Source organism: Oncorhynchus nerka, linkage group LG8, assembly GCF_034236695.1.
Source record: "Oncorhynchus nerka isolate Pitt River linkage group LG8, Oner_Uvic_2.0, whole genome shotgun sequence".
Lineage (NCBI taxonomy): Eukaryota > Metazoa > Chordata > Actinopteri > Salmoniformes > Salmonidae > Oncorhynchus > Oncorhynchus nerka.
The window spans coordinates 2,067,996-2,091,636 of record NC_088403.1 but is presented as its reverse complement, the minus strand read 5'-3'; the positions used below and the strand labels follow the sequence as shown (position 1 = coordinate 2,091,636).

The window sequence follows — 23,641 nt, the reverse complement described above, 5'->3', positions numbered from 1 at the left end:
GTTTATCCACAACCATCAAGCTCTACGTGGTGCAGTATGTTCTCTACATGGTGCAGTATGTTCTCTACGTGGTGCAGTATATTCTCTACGTGGTGCAGTATGTTCTCTACATTGTGCAGTATGTTCTCTACATTACGTGGTGCAGTATGTTTACGTGGTGCAGTATGTTCTCTGTGGTGCAGTATGTTCTCCATGTAACCAGACACAGCACATGGTGCAGTATGTTCTCTACACGTGGTGCAGTATGTTCTCTATGTGGTGCAGTATGTTCTCTACATGGTGCAGTATGTTCTCTATGTGGTGCAGTATGTTCTCATGTAACCAGACAACAGCACATGGTGCAGTATGTTCTCTACACGTGGTGCAGTATGTTATCTATGTAACCAGACAACAACACATGGTGCAGTATGTTCTCTACATGGTGCAGTATGTTCTCTACATGTAACCAGACAACAACACATGGTGCAGTATGTTCTCTACGTGGTGCAGTATGTTCTCTATGTGTAACCAGACAACAACACATGGTGCAGTATGTTCTCTACGTGGTGCAGTATGTTCTCCATGTAACCAGACAACAACACATGGTGCACGTGGTGCAGTATGTTCTCTATGTAACCAGACAACAACACATGGTGCAGTATGTTCTCTACATGGTGCAGTATGTTCTCCATGTAACCAGACAACAACACATGGTGCAGTATGTTCTCTACGTGGTGCAGTATGTGGTGCAGTATGTTCTCTACATGTAACCAGACAACAACACATGGTGCAGTATGTTCTCTACGTGGTGCAGTATGTTCTCTATGTGTAACCAGACAACAACACATGGTGCAGTATGTTCTCTACGTGGTGCAGTATGTTCTCCATGTGTAACCAGACAACAACACATGGTGCAGTATGTTCTCTACATGGTGCAGTATGTTCTCATGTGCAGCATGTGGTGCACAGCACATGGTGCAGTATGTTCTCTACATGTAACCAGACAACAACACATGGTGCAGTATGTTCTCTACGTGGTGCAGTATGTTCTCTACGTGGTGCAGTATGTAACCAGACAACAACACATGGTGCAGTATGTTCTCTACATGGTGCAGTATGTTCTCCATGTACAGACAACAGCACATGGTGCAGTATGTTCTCATGTAACCAGACAACAACACATGGTGCAGTATGTTCTCTATGTGGTGCAGTATGTTCTCTACGTGGTGCAGTATGTTCTCTACATGTAACCAGACAACAACACATGGTGCAGTATGTTCTCTACGTGGTGCAGTATGTTCTCTACATGGTGCAGTATGTTCTCAGTATGTTCTCCATGTAACCAGACAACAACACATGGTGCAGTATGTTCTCTACATGGTGCAGTATGTTCTCTACATGGTGCAGTATGTTCTCTACGTGGTGCAGTATGTTCTCTATGTGTAACCAGACAACAACACATGGTGCAGTATGTTCTCTACGTGGTGCAGTATGTTCTCTACGTGGTGCAGTATGTTCTCTATGTGTAACCACATGTAACAGACAACAACACATGGTGCAGTATGTTGGTGCAGTATGTTCTACGTGGTGCAGTATGCATGTGGTGCAGTATGTTCTCTACATGTAACCAGCAGTATGTCCTCATGGTGCAGTATGTTCTCTACGTGGTGCAGTATGTTCTCTACGTGGTGCAGCAGTATGTTTCTCGTGGTGCAGTGCATTCTCTACATGTAACCAGACAACAACACATGGTCTACGTGGTGCAGTATGTTCTCTACGTGGTGCAGTATGTTCTCTACATGTAACCAGACAACAACACATGGTGCAGTATGTTCTCAGTATGTGTACATGGTGCAGTATGTTCTCCATGTAACCAGACAACAACACATGGTGCAGTATGTTCTCGTGGTGCAGTATGTTCTCTACGTGGTGCAGTATGTTCTGCTCGTGGTGCAGTATGTCTCTCGTGGTGCAGTATGTTCTCTACGTGGTGCAGTATGTTCTCTACGTGGTGCAGTATGTTCTCTACGTGGTGCAGTATGTTTCTCTGCAGCATGTTCTCTACATGTAACCAGACAACAACACATGGTGCAGTATGTTCTCTACGTGGTGCAGTATGTTCTCTACATGGTGCAGTATGTTCTCTACATGTAACCAGACAACAACACACATGGTGCAGTATGTTCTCTACGTGGTGCAGTATGTTCTCTACGTGGTGCAGTATGTTCTGTGCAGCATGTTCTCTACATGTAACCAGACAACAACACATGGTGCAGTATGTGGTGCAGTATGTTCTCCGTGTAACCAGACAACAACACATGGTGCAGTATGTTCTCTACGTGGTGCAGTATGTTCTCTACGTGGTGCAGTATGTTCTCTACGTGGTGCAGTGGTGCAGTATGTTCTCTACTCAGTACTCTGGTGCAGTATGTTCTCTACGTGGTGCAGTATGTTCTCTACGTGGTGCAGCATGTTCTCGTGGTAGCATGTACATGTAACCAGACAACAACACATGGTGGTATGCAGTGCAGTATGTTCTCTACGTGGTGCAGTATGTTCTCTACATGGTGCAGCATGTTCTCTACATGTAACCAGACAACAACACATGGTGCAGTACATGGTGCAGTATGTTCTCTACGTGGTGCAGTATGTTCTCTACATGTAACCAGACAACAACACATGGTGCAGTATGTTCTGTACATGGTGCAGTATGTTCTCCATGTAACCAGACACGTGGTGCAGTATGTTCTCACATGGTGCAGTATGTTCTCTACGTGGTGCAGTATGTTCTCTACGTGGTGCAGTATGTTCTCAGTATGTTCTCTACGTGGTGCAGTGCAGCATGTTCTCTACATGTAACCAGACAACAACACATGGTGCAGTATGCAGTATGTTCTCTACATGGTGCAGTGCAGTATGTTCTCTACGTGGTGCAGTATGTTCTCTACGTGGTGCAGCATGTTCTCTACATGTAACCAGACAAAACACAACACATGGTGCAGTATGTTCTCTACGTGGTGCAGTATGTTCTCTACATGGTGCAGTATGTTCTCTACATGTAACCAGACAACAACACATGGTGCAGTATGTTCTATGTTCTCTACATGGTGCAGTATGTTCTCTACGTGGTGCAGTATGTTCTCCAGTGTAACGTGGTGCAGTATGTTCTCTACGTGGTGCAGTATGTTCTCTACGTGGTGCAGTATGTTCTCTACATGTAACCAGACAACAACACATGGTGCAGTATGTTCTCTACGTGGTGCAGTATGTCTCTGGTGCAGTGTGGTGCAGTATGTTCTCACGTGGTGCAGTATGTTCTCTACGTGGTGCAGTACAGTATGTTCTCTACATGGTGCAGTATGTTCTCTACGTGGTGCAGTATGTTCTCGTGGTGCAGTATGTTCTCACATGGTGCAGTATGTTCTCTACGTGGTGCAGTATGTACGTGGTGCAGTATGTTCTCTACGTGGTGCAGTATGTTCTCTACATGTAACCAGACAACAACACATGGTGCAGTATGTTCTCTACGTGGTGCAGTATGTTCTCTACGTGGTGCAGTCTACGTGGTGCAGTATGTTCTCTACGTGGTGCAGTATGTTCTCTACGTGGTGCAGTATGCAGTATGTTCTCTACATGGTGCAGTATGTTCTCTACATGGTGCAGTATGTTCAGTACGTGGTGCAGTATGTTCTCTATGTGTAACCAGACAACAACACATGGTGCAGTATATTCTCTACGTGGTGCAGTATGTTCTCTACATGGTGCAGTATGTTCTCTACGTGGTGCAGCATGTTCTCTACGTGGTGCAGCATGTTCTCTACATGTAACCAGACAACACATGGTGCAGTATGTTCTCATGGTGCAGTATGTCTCTCTCGTGGTGCAGTATGTTCTCTACGTGGTGCAGTATGTTCTCTACGTGGTGCAGTATGTTCTCTACGTGGTGCAGTATGTCTCTACGTGGTGCAGTATGTCCTCTACGTGGTGCAGTATGTCCTCTACGTGGTGCAGTATGTTCTCTACGTGGTGCAGTATGTTCTCTACGTGGTGCAGTATGTTCTCTACGTGGTGCAGTATGTTCTCTACATGTAACCAGACAACACATGGTGCAGTATGTTCTCTACGATGTGCAGTATGTGCTCTACATGGTGCAGTATGTTCTCTACATGGTGCAGTATGTTCTCTACATGGTGCAGTATGTTCTCTACATGGTGCAGTATGTTCTCTACATGGTGCAGTATGTTCTCTATGTGTAACCAGACAACACATGGTGCAGTATGTTCTCTACATGGTGCAGCATGTTCTCTATGTGTAACCAGACAACACATGGTGCAGTATGTTCTCTACATGGTGCAGTATGTTCTCTATGTGTAACCAGACAACACATGGTGCAGTATGTTCTCTACATGGTGCAGCATGTTCTCTATGTGTAACCAGACAACACATGGTGCAGTATGTCCTCTACATGTAACCAGACAACACATGGTGCAGTATGTTCTCTACGTGGTGCAGTATGTTCTCTACGTGGTGCAGTATGTTCTCTACGTGTAACCAGACAACAACACATGGTGCAGTATGTTCTCTACGTGGTGCAGTATGTTCTCTATGTGTAACCAGACAACAACACATGGTGCAGTATGTTCTCTACGTGGTGCAGTATGTTCTCTACGTGGTGCAGTATGTTCTCTACATGGTGCAGTATGTTCTCTACGTGGTGCAGTCTGTTCTCTACGTGGTGCAGTATGTTCTCTACGTGGTGCAGTATGTTCTCTACGTGGTGCAGTATGTTCTCTATGTGTAACCAGACAACAACACTGCTTTCATCCAGTCAGAGTGACTCTTTTGATGAAGGGCTTGTTTGAGTCTAAGTCCTCATTCGCGCTCACACACACACACACACACACAGCTGTGTTTGATTGCATCATCACCCCGTGTTGAGAGCTGACCAGGGGTGCACAAATTAAACCGTGAAAACACTCCTGATTGGCTTAGTTCTGCCTACCGCAATGCTGTGTAGCCAGCCACATAATTAGAGTGCTTCTGGTCTGTGCCACGGGCGGGCGGGCGGGTAGGTGGGCACACACACACACACACACGTTGGGCACTCAGCAGTCACAGCCTAACTGTGTGAAAACACAGGACACCTCTCCTCTCCTTATTGACCTCAACAGGACACCTCTCCTCTCCTTATTGTCCTCGACAGGACACCTCTCCTCTCCTCTCCTCATTGACCTCTCCTCTCCTCATTGACCTCTCCTCTCCTTATTAAGCGAGGAACTGAACCAGGGGTCATCAACTAGATTCAGCCGCGGGTAATTTGTTTACATTTGTATATGATCACATACAGGGCCTTCATAAACCCCCCCAAATCTGAGGGGGGTAACAAAGTAGGTGTGGATGGCTGGTGGGCGGTCGGGGGGGACAAAGTAGGTATGGATGGCTGGTGGGCGGTCGGGGGGGACAAAGTAGGTGGGCGGTCGAGGGGGGCAAAGTAGGTGTGGATGGCTGGTGGGCGGTCGGGGGGGGACAAAGTAGGTGTGGATGGCTGGTGGGCGGTCTGGGGGGGACAAAGTAGGGGTGGATGGCTGGTGGGGGGACAAAGTCACTACTTTTGACCAGAATGACACCCTAATCCCTATGTAGTGCACTACTTTTGACCAGAACGGCACCCTAATCCCTATGTAGTGCACTACTTTTGACCAGAACGGCACCCTAATCCCTATGTAGTGCACTACTTTTGACTAGGGGGAGGGCTCTGGTCTAAAGTAGTGCATTTGGGACGTAAACCCAGCGTATGAACACGATGATGCTCGAGCCTCGAGGCGGTCTGTGTCTTTTTTCTCCCTCTACGATAGATGAAATAATCCCGTCCTAATTGGGGACGCTTATCTTCACAACAAATTACAACGTTACGAAACCAACAACAACAAAAGAAGACCCAAAACAAAGCCGTCTGTGGGTTGGAGAGAGAGGCGGTTATGGTATCTGAATTGAATCATTAAAATGGGTCTTTATTGCCTCTTTTAATAAAAACAACAACTTGGTAATTACAGTGCTGTTGCCTCAGATCAGTTGTGGGGTTGCATCCCAGCTGGCACCCTATTCCCTACACATAGTGCACTACAGGCACCCTATTCCCTACTGGCACCCTATTCCCTACACATAGTGCACTACTGGCACCCTATTCCCTACTGGCACCCTATTCCCTACACATAGTGCACTACTGGCACCCTATTCCCTCCATAGTGCACCCTGTTCCCTCCATAGTGCACCCTGTTCCCTCCATAGTGCACTACTGGCACCCTGTTCCCTCCATAGGGCACTACTGGCACCCTGTTCCCTCCATAGGGCACTACTGGCACCCTGTTCCCTCCATAGGGCACTACTGGCACCCTGTTCCCTCCATAGGGCACCCTGTTCCCTCCATAGTGCACTACTGGCACCCTATTCCCTCCATAGTGCACTACTGGCACCCTGTTCCCTCCATAGTGCACCCTGTTCCCTCCATAGTGCACTACTGGCACCCTATTCCCTCCATAGTGCACTACTGGCACCCTGTTCCCTCCATAGTGCACCCTGTTCCCTCCATAGGGCACTACTGGCACCCTATTCCCTCCATAGTGCACTACTGGCACCCTATTCCCTCCATAGTGCACTACTGGCACCCTGTTCCCTCCATAGGGCACTACTGGCACCCTGTTCCCTCCATAGTGCACTACTGGCACCCTGTTCCCTCCATAGTGCACTACTGGCACCCTGTTCCCTCCATAGGGCACTACTGGCACCCTGTTCCCTCCATAGGGCACTACTGGCACCCTGTTCCCTCCATAGGGCACTACTGGCACCCTGTTCCCTCCATAGGGCACTACTGGCACCCTGTTCCCTCCATAGGGCACTACTGGCACCCTGTTCCCTCCATAGGGCACTACTGGCACCCTGTTCCCTCCATAGGGCACTACTGGCACCCTGTTCCCTCCATAGTGCACCCTGTTCCCTCCATAGTGCACTACTGGCACCCTATTCCCTCCATAGTGCACTACTGGCACCCTGTTCCCTCCATAGTGCACCCTGTTCCGTCCATAGGGCACTACTGGCACCCTGTTCCCTCCATAGTGCACCCTGTTCCCTCCATAGGGCACTACTGGCACCCTATTCCCTCCATAGGGCACTACTGGCACCCTGTTCCCTCCATAGTGCACCCTGTTCCCTCCATAGTGCACTACTGGCACCCTGTTCCCTCCATAGTGCACCCTGTTCCCTGCATAGGGCACTACTGGCACCCTGTTCCCTCCATAGTGCACCCTGTTCCCTCCATAGGGCACTACTGGCACCCTATTCCCTCCATAGGGCACTACTGGCACCCTGTTCCCTCCATAGTGCACCCTGTTCCCTCCATAGTGCACTACTGGCACCCTGTTCCCTCCATAGTGCACCCTGTTCCCTCCATAGGGAACTACTGGCACCCTGTTCCCTCCATAATGCACCCTGTTCCCTCCATAGGGCACTACTGGCACCCTGTTCCCTCCATAGTGCACCCTGTTCCCTCCATAGGGCACCCTGTTCCCTCCATAGTGCACCCTGTTCCCTCCATAGTGCACCCTGTTCCCTCCATAGGGCACTACTGGCACCCTGTTCCCTCCATAGGGCACTACTGGAACCCTGTTCCCTCCATAGGGCACTACTGGCACCCTGTTCCCTCCATAGGGCACCCTGTTCCCTCCATAGTGCACCCTGTTCCCTCCATAGGGCACTACTGGCACCCTGTTCCCTCCATAGGGCACTACTGGCACCCTGTTCCCTCCATAGGGCACTACTGGCACCCTGTTCCCTCCATAGTGCACCCTGTTCCCTCCATAGGGCACTACTGGCACCCTGTTCCATCCATAGTGCACCCTGTTCCCTCCATAGTGCACCCTGTTCCCTCCATAGGGCACTACTGGCACCCTGTTCCCTCCATAGTGCATCCTGTTCCCTCCATAGTGCACCCTGTTCCCTCCATAGTGCATCCTGTTCCCTCCATAGGGCACTACTGGCACCCTGTTCCCTCCATAGGGCACCCTGTTCCCTCCATAGGGCACCCTGTTCCCTCCATAGGGCACCCTGTTCCCTCCATAGGGCACCCTGTTCCCTCCATAGGGCACCCTGTTCCCTCCATAGGGCACCCTGTTCCCTCCATAGTGCATCCTGTTCCCTCCATAGGGCACTACTGGCACCCTGTTCCCTCCATAGGGCACCCTGTTCCCTCCATAGGGCACCCTGTTCCCTCCATAGGGCACCCTGTTCCCTCCATAGGGCACCCTGTTCCCTCCATAGGGCACCCTGTTCCCTCCATAGGGCACCCTGTTCCCTCCATAGGGCACTACTGGCACCCTGTTCCCTCCATAGGGCACTACTGGAACCCTGTTCCCTCCATAGGGCACTACTGGAACCCTGTTCCCTCCATAGGGCACTACTGGAACCCTGTTCCCTCCATAGGGCACTACTGGAACCCTGTTCCCTCCATAGGGCACTACTGGCACCCTGTTCCCTCCATAGGGCACCCTGTTCCCTCCATAGGGCACTACTGGCACCCTGTTCCCTCCATAGGGCACTACTGGAACCCTGTTCCCTCCATAGGTCACACTCCCCCACTCCCCCACTCCTCCACTCCCCCACCCCTCCCTCCCCCACCCCTCCCCCACTCCCCCACTCCCTCCCACCCCCCACTCCTCCCTCCCCCACTCCCCCACTCCCCCACCCTCCCCCTCCCCCACCCTCCCCCACTACCCCCACCCCTCCACTCCCCCACCCTCCACACTCCCACTCCCCCCCTCCCTCCACTCCCCCACTCCTCCACCCCTCCCTCCCCCACCCCTCCACTCCCCACTCCTCCCACCCTCCACCCCTCCCTCCTCCACTCCCCCCCACTGGCACCCCCCCCCACTCCCCCACTCCTCCACTCCCCCCCCCCCCACTCCTCCACTCCCCCCTCCTCCACCCCCCACTCCCCCACTCCCTCCCCACCCCCCCCTCCTCCACTCCCCCACTCCTCCACTCCCCCCCCCACCCCCCACTCCCCCACTCCCCCACCCTCCACTCCCCCACTCCCCCACTCCCTCCACTCCTCCACTCCCCCACTCCCCACTCCTCCACTCCTACACTCCTCCAGAACCCCACTCCTCCACTCCCCCACTCCTCCACTCCCCCACTCCCTCCACTCCTCCCCACTCCCCCACTCCCCCACTCCTCCTCCACTCCCCCACTCCTCCACTCCTCCACTCCCCCCCCACTCCTCCACTCCTCCACTCCCCCACTCCTCCACTCCCCCACTCCTCCACTCCTCCACTCCCCCCTCCTCCACCCCCCACTCCCCCACCCCCCCCCCCTCCCTCCCCCCACTCCCTCCACCCCCCTCCTCCACTCCCCCACTCCTCCACTCCTCCACTCCCCCCACTCCTCCACTCCCCCACTCCCCCTCCACTCCTCCACCCCCCACTCCTCCCTCCTCCCCACTCCTCCACTCCTCCACTCCCCCCACTCCCTCCCACCTCCCTCCCCCCACTCCTCCACTCCCCCACTCCTCCACTCCCCCCACTCCTCCACTCCTCCACACCTCCACTCCTCCACTCCCCCCCACCTCCACTCCTCCACTCCATGTTTGTGAACACGTCGTTATTTCATTTATCAATTATGTTGAAATAGTACGCAGTTATAAAAAGGTGCTTCGTGACGTTAACTCATCCATATTTTGACAGGGTTGGAGTGTTTTTTTAAAGAGGGCGTTGTGTTGATGGTTGGTGGTTCACGGGGAGCATATTAAGAGTGCAGTGTGAGGTCACATCACACACACACACACACACACACACACACACACACACACACACACACACACACACACACAGAGAGTGGATGAGGAAAACTCTTGAAGTATGGTAATTACAACAATTCTAACCGACGCTGTTGATTCCACACACAGAAAGACAAACAAAACAACAAGAGGGGAATTAAAACAACAAAGCCTCCTGAGTTCTCTCTCAACTCGTTAGTTTGATAAGCAGATACAATGTGATCTGGCTGAGGCTATTTCTAAATAATTCCCTTTACAATACAACCAGGATAACTAACAAAACAGATTTTTTTATTTTCTCATAAAAAGATGAAGAGTTTAGAAAAGCAGCGCTAATGAGGGAGAGGGGAGGAAGAGGATGGAGGGGAGGAAGAGGATGGAGGAGAGGGGAGGAGAGGATGGAGGAGAGGGGAGGAGAGGATGGAGGGGAGAGGGAGGAAGGAGAGGGGAGGAGGGGAGAGGAAAGAGGGAGAGGAAGAGGGGAGAGGAGAGGAAAGAGGGGAGAGGAGAGGAAAGAGGGGAGAGGAGAGGAAAGAGGGGAGGGGAGAGGAAAGGAAAGAGGAAAGGAAAGAGGAAAGGAAAGAGGAAAGGAAAGAGGGGAGAGGAAAGGAAAGAGGGGAGAGGAAAGGAAAGAGGGGAGAGGAAAGGAAAGAGGGGAGAGGAAAGGAAATAGGGGAGAGGAAAGGAAATAGGGGAGAGGAGAGGAAAGAGGGGAGAGGAGAGGAAAGAGGGGAGAGGAGAGGAAAGAGGGGAGAGGAGAGGAAAGAGGGGAGAGGAGAGGAAAGAGGGGAGAGGAGAGGGGAGAGGAGAGGGGAGAGAGACGGAGAGGAGGAGAGCGGGAAAGAGAAGAGGGAGGGATGGAGGAGAGGAGAGAATGATGGAGGAAAGAAAAGAGAGCATTCAGAGATGTACCTTCATCTTACCAGTGAGAGGCTGTTTTAATTTGTAAGCAAAAGCAGCACGCAGCCAATGAAGATTTTAATTGATACCCATAAATAATTCCTTGTGTACATTTGCGCTTATGTCGGATTTGCTGTTTATTTGACGATTGGAATTATCCGGGTGGTGTGCTTCTCTCTGTTGATGTTGGAGATCAGACGAAGATTTTATTTATTAATATAATCGCTTAATATCCTCAGATCTGTTCCCCATTAATTAAGTTAAAATCCACATTGAGAATTTAGACGAATGTTGAGCTTTGCCACGGTACTTTCATCCTATCCTCACAGAACAGCCTGTACTGGGCCCGCCGCTATCTCCCCCCAGCCTGTACTGGGCCTGTACAGCCTGTACTACTGTGACAGCAACATCAACCAGCTCTTCACACAATGTGCTACTGAGTCTGCATTCCAAATGGCACCCTATGGGTCGTTCCAAAGCTACCCACGAACCACGCGCACACCAATCCCAAGTAGTATGGAGCTGTGGCTTGGAGTATTGTTTCTTCATCCTATGTAATGCGCACACCAATCCCACCCCAGCAGTGACTGTAGGCGGCAGGTAGCCTAGTGGTTAGAGCATTGGACTGAAACGTTGTAAAATCGAAGCCCCGAGCTGACAAGGTAAAAATCTGTCGTTCTACCTCTGAACAGAGCAGTTAACCCACTGTTCCTAGGCAGTCATTGAAAATAAGAATTTGTTCTTAAAACTGACTTGCCTAGTTAAATAAAGGTAAAAATAAATAAGAGTATCAGTTCCCTGTCTGACAAGTTAGTACGGAGCTGTGGCTTGGAGTATTGTTTCTTCATCCTATGTAATGCATTCCCAGAGGAATTTAGTTTTTTCCTGTTCAGATAAATTAGTCAAGTTATGTTCCCATCCTACAGCCTAATATTACCATGTTCTGACCACTAGATGGCGCTGTCCCGAGTGATTAAAAATACAGTATATACACACTTTAGGACGATTCTGACATGAAGCATGAAAATGCTAGTACGGGTACCATTGACTTGCATTGGATTTTTGCAACACATGCTTCTTTAAAAAATATATATATATTTAACAAATTGTATTACCTGGAACAGCACCATCTAAAAATGGTCAGAACCTGGTAATATCAGGATGTATTGGCGTCATGCAGCGCGACACATCTCCTTCACATAGAGTTGATCAGGCTGTTGATTGTTGCCTATTGTTGTCCTCGCTCCTCTTCAATGGCTGTGTGAAAAATGACTGGATATTGGCGGGAACTGGAACGTGTCGATCCAGAGCATCCCAAACATGCTCAATGTGGGTGACATGTCTGGTGAATACGCAGGCCATGGAAGAACTGGGACATGCTGTCATACACATCGATCCAGAGCATCCCAAACATGCTCAATGTGGGTGACATGTCTGGTGAGTATTCAGGCCATGGAAGAACTGGGACATGTTGTCATACACGTCGATCCAGAGCATCCCAAACATGCTCAATATCGTTGACATGTCTGGTGAGTATTCAGGCCATGGAAGAACTGGGACATCTACAGCTACCTGGAATTGTGTAGAGATCCTTGCGACATGGGGGCTGTGCATTATCATGCTGAAACATTAGAGATGGAGGATGAATGGCACGACAATGGGCCTCAGGATCTCATTACGCTATCTCTGAGCATTCAAATTGCCATGGATAAAATGCAATTGTGTTTGTTGTCCATAGCTTAAGCCTACCCCATACCATAACCCCACCGCCACCATGAGGCACTCTGTTCACAACGTTGACATCAACAAACCGCTCGCCCCCACGTGGTCTGTGGTTGTGAGGCCGGTTGGACATACTGTCAAATTCTCAAAAACGACGGAGGTGGCTTATGGTAGAGAAATGACATTTCAGTGACCTTTATTTTCAGCTTATGAAACACGGGACTAAAACTTCACATGTTGTGTTTATATTTTTGTTCGGTGTACGAACCGAACCCCCTATAAAATAAAAATGGCCAATTCGGATGCAATCGATTAGCTTCACATTTATAGTTCAACTAAATAAATGTTATAGCAACGATAAATATGATCTGTTTTCTAACTACAGGACTGATTTCACAACCATCTGAGATGCTGGGGGTTATGGCCTGGAATGTCCCGACCTCTACGTAGTGCACTACCCTTAGCCACGGCCCATAGGGTTCTCAGCAAACGTAGTGTACTACCCTTAACCACGGCCCATAGGGTTCTCAGCAAAAGTAGTGCACTACCATTATTAACCACGGCCCATAGGGTTCTCAGCAAAAGTAGTGCACTACCCTTAACCACGGCCCATAGGGTTCTCAGCAAAAGTAGTGCACTACCCTTTAACCACGGCCCATAGGGTTCTCAGCAAAAGTAGTGCACTACCCTTAGCCACGGCCCATAGGGTTCTCAGCAAAAGTAGTGCACTACCCTTAGCCACGGCCCATAGGGTTCTCAGCAAAAGTAGTGCACTACCCTTAGCCACGGCCCATAGGGTTCTCAGCAAAAGTAGTGCACGGCCCATAGGGTTCTCAGCAAAAGTAGTGCACTACCCTTAGCCACGGCCCATAGGGTTCTCAGCAAAAGTAGTGCACTACCCTTAGCCACGGCCCATAGGGTTCTCAGCAAAAGTAGTGCACTACCCTTAGCCACGGCCCATAGGGTTCTCAGGGTTCTCAGCCCATAGGGTTCTCAAATGTAGTGCACTACCCTTAGCCACGGCCCATAGGGTTCTCAGCAAAAGTAGTAGCCACGGCCCATAGGGTTCTCAGCAAAAGTAGTGCACTACCCTTAACCACGGCCCATAGGGTTCTCAGCAAAAGTAGTGCACTACCCTTAACCACGGCCCATAGGGTTCTCAGCAAAAGTAGTGCACTACCCTTAACCACGGCCCATAGGTCTCTCAGCAAAAGTAGTGCACTACCCTTAACCACGGCCCATAGGTCTCTCAGCAAAAGTAGTGCGCTACAAATTGGATAGGGTGCCATTTGGTACGCAGACCAAAGTCTTCAGTGTCGAGACAGACCTCTTGACTACGACAGACTATAAACGGCGCCGAGGTGAATCTAGTGATACTGTATTTACCTCGGGAAGAATCGCAGTGGCTCCGTCCCAAATGACACACACCTTATTCCCTATACGTTGATAGGGCCCTGGTCAAACGTAGTGCACTATATAGGGTGCCAGGGCCCATAGTGTTCTGGTCAAACGTAGTGCACTATATAGGGTGCCAGGGCCCATAGTGTTCTGGTCAAAAGTAGTGCACTATATAGGGTGCCAGGGCCCATAGTGTACCGGTCAAAAGTAGTGCACTAAAATAGGTGAACAGGATGTAATTTGGGATGCAGGAGAAGTGATGATTGAGCGAGCTGAGCAGTGTGTGCAGCAGGGAGATGAGAGACACTTACTTGAAAGCGGTTGGAACTCTGGGTAATCTGGACTCGTGTTCTCTGACAGATCCCGTAAGAAATGCTTGTACCTGACAAAAAAGAGAGAAGAGACACAGATAAACAAGGTCAATGTGAACTCGGTACACTTCTAGATTTAAAACAGTAAAACAAACACGAAAACCACAGACAGTTTAGAGTAAGCAGATGGGACAGGGCTTTGTCATTTAGATACAGTACTATTCAAACAGCCAGACAGTAGGTGTGTGTGTGTGTGTGTGTGTGTGTGTGTTCAGAGAAGACAATATTTGTCAACATGCGTTCTGACAACTAACCAAGACACGTCCTGTCAGTGTAAACGTTCAAACAGACATCAACTATTCTACCGTGGAGTTGTCTGGTTTAGTTTAATAACACCATTATAGGACTAGGTAAATATATCATCTATTGACTATAATAACACCATTACAGGACTAGGTAAATAGATAATCTATTGACTATAATAACACCATCACATGACTAGGTAAATATATCATCTATTGACTATAATAACATGACTAGGTAAATAGATAATCTATTGACTATAATAACACCATTACATGACTAGTTAGTTAGGTAAACGGTCAGATAGTATTGCAGCTAAACTAACAGGGTAACATGACTAGGTAAATAGGAACATTGTTAGTAGGAACAGCAGCAAACACTAACAGGGTTAGGGGTAAAATAGTATTGTCTATAACAACAGCATTACAACAGGGTTAGGGGGGGTCTATAGTAACAGCAGCAAACTAACAGGGTTAGATCAACTATTGACTATAATAAACGGTCAGATAGTAAGGAACAGCAGCAAACCATAACAGGGTTAGGGGGTCAGATAACAGGAACAGCAGCAAACTAACAGGGTTATAATAACACCATTCAGATAGTAAGGAACAGCATTGCAAATAACAGGGTTACAGGACTAGATAAATAGGTCAAACTATTGTCAGATAGTAGGAACAGCAGCAAACTAACAGGGTTATTGTCCAACACCATCAGATAGTAAAAACAGCAGCAAACTAACAGGGTTAGGGGGGTCCAAACGGTCAGATAGTAGGAACAGCAGCAAACTAACAGGGTTAGGGGGGTCCAAACGGTCAGATAGTAGGAACAGCAGCAAACTAACAGGGTTAGGGGGTCCAAACGGTCAGATAGTAGGAACAGCAGCAAACTAACAGGGTTAGGGGGTCCAAACGGTCAGATAGTAGGAACAGCAGCAAACTAACAGGGTTAGGGGGGGGTCCAAACGGTCAGATAGTAGGAACAGCAGCAAACTAACAGGGTTGGGGGGGGGGTCAAACGGTCAGATAGTAGGAACAGCAGCAAACTAACAGGGTTGGGGGGGTCCAAACGGTCAGATAGTAGGAACAGCAGCAAACTAACAGGGTTAGGGGGGGGTCAGATAGTAGGAACAGCAGCAAACTAACAGGGTTGGGGGGTCAAACGGTCAGATAGTAGGAACAGCAGCAAACTAACAGGGTTAGGGGGGTCCAAACGGTCAGATAGTAGGAACAGCAGCAAACTAACAGGGTTAGGGGGGTCCAAACGGTCAGATAGTAGGAACAGCAGCAAACTAACAGGGTTAGGGGGGTCCAAACGGTCAGATAGTAGGAACAGCAGCAAACTAACAGGGTTGGGGGGGTCCAAACTAACAGGGTTAACAAACGGTCAGATAGTAGGAACAGCAGCAAACTAACAGGGTTAGGGGGGTCAGATAGTAGGAACAGCAGCAAACTAACAGGGTTAGGGGGTCCAAACGGTCAGATAGTAGGAACAGCAGCAAACTAACAGGGTTAGGGGGTCCAAACGGTCAGATAGTAGGAACAGCAGCAAACTAACAGGGTTAGGGGGTCAAACGGTCAGATAGTAGGAACAGCAGCAAACTAACAGGGTTGGGGGGGGTCCAAACGGTCAGATAGTAGGAACAGCAGCAAACTAACAGGGTTAGGGGTTCCAAACGGTCAGATAGTAGGAACAGCAGCAAACTAACAGGGTTAGGGGGGGTCAGATAGTAGGAACAGCAGCAAACTAACAGGGTTAGGGGGGGTCCAAACGGTCAGATAGTAGGAACAGCAGCAAACTAACAGGGTTAGGGGGTCCAAACGGTCAGATAGTAGGAACAGCAGCAAACTAACAGGGTTAGGGGGGTCCAAACGGTCAGATAGTAGGAACAGCAGCAAACTAACAGGGTTATGGGGGGGTCAGATAGTAGGAACAGCAGCAAACTAACAGGGTTAGGGGGGGGGGGTCCAAACGGTCAGATAGTAGGAACAGCAGCAAACTAACAGGGTTAGGGGGTCCAAACGGTCAGATAGTAGGAACAGCAGCAAACTAACAGGGTTAGGGGGGGTCCAAACGGTCAGATAGTAGGAACAGCAGCAAACTAACAGGGTTAGGGGGTCAGATAGTAGTAGGAACAGCAGCAAACTAACAGGGTTAGGGGGGGTCCAAACGGTCAGATAGTAGGAACAGCAGCAAACTAACAGGGTTAGGGGGGGGTCCAAACGGTCAGATAGTAGGAACAGCAGCAAACTAACAGGGTTAGGGGGGTCCAAACGGTCAGATAGTAGGAACAGCAGCAAACTAACAGGGTTAGGGGGTCAGATAGTAGGAACAGCAGCAAACTAACAGGGTTAGGGGGGGTCCTAACAGGGATAGGAACAGCAGCAAACTAACAGGGTTAGGGGGGGTCAGATAGTAGGAACAGCAGCAAACTAACAGGGTTAGGGGGTCCAAACGGTCAGATAGTAGGAACAGCAGCAAACTAACAGGGTTAGGGGGGGGGTCCAAACGGTCAGATAGTAGGAACAGCAGCAAACTAACAGGGTTAGGGGGGGGGGGTCCAAACGGTCAGATAGTAGGAACAGCAGCAAACTAACAGGGTTAGGGGGGGTCAGATAGTAGGAACAGCAGCAAACTAACAGGGTTAGGGGGTGGGGGGTCCAAACGGTCAGATAGTAGGAACAGCAGCAAACTAACAGGGTTGGGGGTCAGATAGTAGGAACAGCAGCAAACTAACAGGGTTAGGGGGTCAAACGGTCAGATAGTAGGAACAGCAGCAAACTAACAGGGTTGGGGGGTCCAAACGGTCAGATAGTAGGAACAGCAGCAAACTAACAGGGTTAGAGGGGGGGTCCAAAACAGGTTGGGGGGAGGTCAGATAGTAGGAACAGCAGCAAACTAACAGGGTTGGGGGGGTCCAAACGGTCAGATAGTAGGAACAGCAGCAAACTAACAGGGTTAGGGGGGGGGTCCAAACGGTCAGATAGTAGGAACAGCAGCAAACTAACAGGGTTAGGGGGGTCCAAACGGTCAGATAGTAGGAACAGCAGCAAACTAACAGGGTTAGGGGGGGGGGTCAGATAGTAGGAACAGCAGCAAACTAACAGGGTTAGGGGGGGGTCAGATAGTAGGAACAGCAGCAAACTAACAGGGTTAGGGGGTCCAAACGGTCAGATAGTAGGAACAGCAGCAAACTAACAGGGTTAGGGGGGTCAGATAGTAGGAACAGCAGCAAACTAACAGGGTTGGGGGGGTCCAAACGGTCAGATAGTAGGAACAGCAGCAAACTAACAGGGTTGGGGGGGTCCAAAGATCAGATAGTAGGAACAGCAGCAAACTAACAGGGTTAGGGGGGGGGTCCAAACGGTCAGATAGTAGGAACAGCAGCAAACTAACAGGGTTAGGGGGGGTCCAAACGGTCAGATAGTAGGAACAGCAGCAAACTAACAGGGTTAGGGGGGGGGGGGTCAGATAGTAGGAACAGCAGCAAACTAACAGGGTTAGGGGGGGTCCAAACGTCAGATAGTAGGAACAGCAGCAAACTAACAGGGTTAGGGGGGGGGGGTCAGATAGTAGGAACAGCAGCAAACTAACAGGGTTAGGGGGGTCCAAACGGTCAGATAGTAGGAACAGCAGCAAACTAACAGGGTTAGGGGGGGGGTCCAAACGGTCAGATAGTAGGAACAGCAGCAAACTAACAGGGTTAGGGGGGGTCCAAACGGTCAGATAGTAGGAACAGCAGCAAACTAACAGGGTTAGATAGTAGGAACAGCAGTGTCAAACGGTCAGATAGTAGGAACAGCAGCAAACTAACAGGGTTAGGGGGGGGTCCAAACGGTCAGATAGTAGGAACAGCAGCAAACTAACAGGGTTGGGGGGGGGATAGTAGGAACAGCAGCAAACTAACATCAACGGTCAGATAGTAGGAACAGCAGCAAACTAACAGGGTTAGGGGGGGTCAGATAGTAGGAACAGCAGCAAACTAACAGGGTTGGGGGGGGGTCAGATAGTAGGAACAGCAGCAAACTAACAGGGTTGGGGGGTCCAAACGGTCAGATAGTAGGAACAGCAGCAAACTAACAGGGTTAGGGGGGTCAGATAGTAGGAACAGCAGCAAACTAACAGGGTTAGGGGGTCCAAACGGTCAGATAGTAGGAACAGCAGCAAACTAACAGGGTTGGGGGGGTCAGATAGTAGGAACAGCAGCAAACTAACCCAAACGGTCAGATAGTAGGAACAGCAGCAAACTAACAGGGTTAGGGGGGGGGTCCAAACGGTCAGATAGTAGGAACAGCAGCAAACTAACAGGGTTAGGGGGGGGGGGGGGTCCAAACGGTCAGATAGTAGGAACAGCAGCAAACTAACAGGGTTAGGGGGTCCAAACGGTCAGATAGTAGGAACAGCAGCAAACTAACAGGGTTAGGGGGGTCCAAACGGTCAGATAGTAGGAACAGCAGCAAACTAACAGGGTTAGGGGGGGGGGTCAAACGGTCAGATAGTAGGAACAGCAGCAAACTAACAGGGTTAGGGGGGTCCAAACGGTCAGATAGTAGGAACAGCAGCAAACTAACAGGGTTAGGGGGGTCAGATAGTAGGAACAGCAGCAAACTAACAGGGTTAGGGGGGTCCAAACGGTCAGATAGTAGGAACAGCAGCAAACTAACAGGGTTAGGGGGGGGTCCAAACGGTCAGATAGTAGGAACAGCAGCAAACTAACAGGGTTAGGGGGTCCAAACGGTCAGATAGTAGGAACAGCAGCAAACTAACAGGGTTAGGGGGGGGTCCAAACGGTCAGATAGTAGGAACAGCAGCAAACTAACAGGGTTGGGGGGTCCAAACGGTCAGATAGTAGGAACAGCAGCAAACTAACAGGGTTAGGGGTCAAACGGTCAGATAGTAGGAACAGCAGCAAACTAACAGGGTTAGGGGGGGTAGGAACAGCAGCAACAGGGTCAGATAGTAGGAACAGCAGCAAACTAACAGGGTTGGGGGGGGGGGGGGTCCAAACGGTCAGATAGTAGGAACAGCAGCAAACTAACAGGGTTAGGGGGGTCCAAACGGTCAGATAGTAGGAACAGCAGCAAACTAACAGGGTTAGGGGGGGTCCAAACGGTCAGATAGTAGGAACAGCAGCAAACTAACAGGGTTAGGGGGAGGGGGGTCCAAACGGTCAGATAGTAGGAACAGCAGCAAACTAACAGGGTTAGGGGGGGTCCAAACGGTCAGATAGTAGGAACAGCAGCAAACTAACAGGGTTGGGGGGGAGATAGTAGGAACAGCAGCAAAAACGGTTCAGATAGTAGGACAGCAGCAAACTAACAGGGTTAGGGGGTCAGATAGTAGGAACAGCAGCAAACTAACAGGGTTAGGGGGGGATCAAAACGGTCAGATAGTAGGAACAGCAGCAAACTAACAGGGTTAGGGGGGGGTCAGATAGTAGGAACAGCAGCAAACTAACAGGGTTGGGGGGGTCCAAACGGTCAGATAGTAGGAACAGCAGCAAACTAACAGGGTTAGGGGGGGTTCAGATAGTAGGAACAGCAGCAAACTAACAGGGTTAGGGGGGTCCAAACGGTCAGATAGTAGGAACAGCAGCAAACTAACAGGGTTAGGGGGCAAACGGTCAGATAGTAGGAACAGCAGCAAACTAACAGGGTTGGGGGGTCCAAACGGTCAGATAGTAGGAACAGCAGCAAACTAACAGGGTTAGGGGTCAAACGGTCAGATAGTAGGAACAGCAGCAAACTAACAGGGTTAGGGGGGGGGTCAGATAGTAGGAACAGCAGCAAACTAACAGGGTTATAGGGGGTCCAAACGGTCAGATAGTAGGAACAGCAGCAAACTAACAGGGTTAGGGGGGGGGGGTCAAACGGTCAGATAGTAGGAACAGCAGCAAACTAACAGGGTTAGGGGTCCAAACGGTCAGATAGTAGGAACAGCAGCAAACTAACAGGGTTAGGGGGGTCCAAACGGTCAGATAGTAGGAACAGCAGCAAACTAACAGGGTTGGGGGGATAGTAGGAACAGCAGCAAAAACAGGGTTGGGGGGGGTCAGATAGTAGGAACAGCAGCAAACTAACAGGGTTAGGGGGGGGTCCAAACGGTCAGATAGTAGGAACAGCAGCAAACTAACAGGGTTAGGGGGTCAAACGGTCAGATAGTAGAACAGCAGCAAACTAACAGGGTTAGGGGGGTCCAAACGGTCAGATAGTAGGAACAGCAGCAAACTAACAGGGTTAGGGGGGGGTCCAAACGGTCAGATAGTAGGAACAGCAGCAAACTAACAGGGTTAGGGGGGTCCAAACGGTCAGATAGTAGGAACAGCAGCAAACTAACAGGGTTAGGGGGGGGTCCAACGGTCAGATAGTAGGAACAGCAGCAAACTAACAGGGTTAGGGCGGGGGTCCAACGGTCAGATAGTAGGAACAGCAGCAAACTAACAGGGTTGGGGGGTCCAAACGGTCAGATAGTAGGAACAGCAGCAAACTAACAGGGTTAGGGGGTCCAAACGGTCAGATAGTAGGAACAGCAGCAAACTAACAGGGTTGGGGGGGGTCCAAACGGTCAGATAGTAGGAACAGCAGCAAACTAACAGGGTTAGGGGGGGGTCCAAACGGTCAGATAGTAGGAACAGCAGCAAACTAACAGGGTTAGGGGGGGTCCAAACGGTCAGATAGTAGGAACAGCAGCAAACTAACAGGGTTAGGGAGGGGGTCCAAACGGTCAGATAGTAGGAACAGCAGCAAACTAACAGGGTTAGGGGAGGGGTCCAAACGGTCAGATAGTAGGAACAGCAGCAAACTAACAGGGTTAGGGGGGTCAGATAGTAGGAACAGCAGCAAACTAACAGGGTTAGGGGGGTCAGATAGTAGGAACAGCAGCAAACTAACAGGGTTAGGGGGGGTCAGATAGTAGGAACAGCAGCAAACTAACAGGGTTAGGGGGGTTCAGATAGTAGGAACAGCAGCAAACTAACAGGGTTAGGGGGGTCAGATAGCAGGAACAGCAGCAAACTAACAGGGTTGGGGGTCAGATAGTAGGAACAGCAGCAAACTAACAGGGTTGGGGGGTCAGATAGTAGGAACAGCAGCAAACTAACAGGGTTAGGGGGGGGGTCCAAACGGTCAGATAGTAGGAACAGCAGCAAACTAACAGGGTTAGGGGGTTCAGATAGTAGAACAGCAGCAAAAACAGGGTTGGGGGTCAGATAGTAGGAACAGCAGCAAACTAACAGGGTTAGGGGGGGGTCAAACGGTCAGATAGTAGGAACAGCAGCAAACTAACAGGGTTAGGGGGTCCAAACGGTCAGATAGTAGGAACAGCAGCAAACTAACAGGGTTGGGGGAGGGGTCCAAACGGTCAGATAGTAGGAACAGCAGCAAACTAACAGGGTTAGGGGGGTCAGATAGTAGGAACAGCAGCAAACTAACAGGGTTAGGGGAGGGTCAAACGGTCAGATAGTAGGAACAGCAGCAAACTAACAGGGTTAGGGGGGTCCAAACGGTCAGATAGTAGGAACAGCAGCAAACTAACAGGGTTAGGGGGGGGTCCAAACGGTCAGATAGTAGGAACAGCAGCAACTAACAGGGTTAGGGGGTCCAAACGGTCAGATAGTAGGAACAGCAGCAAACTAACAGGGTTAGGGGGGGGGGGGTCCAAACGGTCAGATAGTAGGAACAGCAGCAAACTAACAGGGTTAGGGGGTCCAAACGGTCAGATAGTAGGAACAGCAGCAAACTAACAGGGTTAGGGGGGTCCAAACGGTCAGATAGTAGGAACAGCAGCAAACTAACAGGGTTGGGGGGGTTCAGATAGTAGGAACAGCAGCAAACTAACAGGGTTGGGGGTCAGATAGTAGGAAAGCAGCAAACTAACAGGGTTGGGGGTCAGATAGTAGGAACAGCAGCAAACTAACAGGGTTAGGGGGTCCAAACGGTCAGATAGTAGGAACAGCAGCAAACTAACAGGGTTAGGGGGGGTCCAAACGGTCAGATAGTAGGAACAGCAGCAAACTAACAGGGTTGGGGGGGGGTTCAAACGGTCAGATAGTAGGAACAGCAGCAAACTAACAGGGTCAGGGGGGTTCAGATAGTAGGAACAGCAGCAAACTAACAGGGTTGGGGGTCAGATAGTAGGAACAGCAGCAAACTAACAGGGTTAGGGGCAAACTAACAGGGGGGGGTCAGATAGTAGGAACAGCAGCAAACTAACAGGGTTGGGGGGGTCCAAACGGTCAGATAGTAGGAACAGCAGCAAACTAACAGGGTTAGGGGGTCCAAACGGTCAGATAGTAGGAACAGCAGCAAACTAACAGGGTTAGGGGGGTCCAAACGGTCAGATAGTAGGAACAGCAGCAAACTAACAGGGTTAGGGGGTCCAAACGGTCAGATAGTAGGAACAGCAGCAAACTAACAGGGTTGGGGGGGTCCAAACGGTCAGATAGTAGGAACAGCAGCAAACTAACAGGGTTAGGGGAGGGGGTCAGATAGTAGGAACAGCAGCAAACTAACAGGGTTAGGGGGTCAGATAGTAGGAACAGCAGCAAACTAACAGGGTTGGGGGGTCAGATAGTAGGAACAGCAGCAAACTAACAGGGTTAGGGGGGTCCAAACGGTCAGATAGTAGGAACAGCAGCAAACTAACAGGGTTGGGGGGGTCCAAACGGTCAGATAGTAGGAACAGCAGCAAACTAACAGGGTTGGGGGGATAGTAGGAACAGCAGCAAACTAACAAACGGTCAGATAGTAGGAACAGCAGCAAACTAACAGGATTAGGGGGGGTCCAAACGGTCAGATAGTTGTCAAAGAAAGAAGATTCCCATTTTTAAAAGTACAGAATAAGAGCATTGTGATCAATGTGTGATACATTAGAGTAACCGATCCCCTTCTAAAAGGGAGACCGAACGGCAGCTTTCCAACGGCAGAAATCTTTACCCTGGCGTTTGGAGAGGGACAGCGGGACCTTGGAAGTGCATTGACAATTTACATTGATTTCCAGTGTCTGTCTCCCACTACTCTCCTCCCTCTAATGTCCTGCCCCTTTACTCTCCCGCCCTACTCTTTCTTTCTCCCCCCTCACCTACTCTCTCCCCCCCCTCACCTCTCCCCCCTCACCTCCCCCTCCCCCTCCCCTCCCCCCGTCTCCCCCTCTCTGTGTTGTCTGGTCTTGATTTTAAGAGACACACAGGTGCCAGCAGTCAGCCATT

General features: G+C 50.2%; 1 protein-coding gene across 1 annotated transcript in view; it reads right to left on the bottom strand.

Moving 5' to 3' along the window:
* Positions 1 to 23,641, bottom strand: part of arhgef39 (Rho guanine nucleotide exchange factor (GEF) 39) — a 77,948-nt gene that overhangs the window by 49,223 nt on the left and 5,084 nt on the right. The window contains exon 3 of the mRNA XM_065022064.1: positions 14,137 to 14,207. Within this exon, the coding sequence (XP_064878136.1) occupies positions 14,137 to 14,207 (71 nt within the window). The remainder of the gene's footprint in view (positions 1 to 14,136; positions 14,208 to 23,641) is intronic.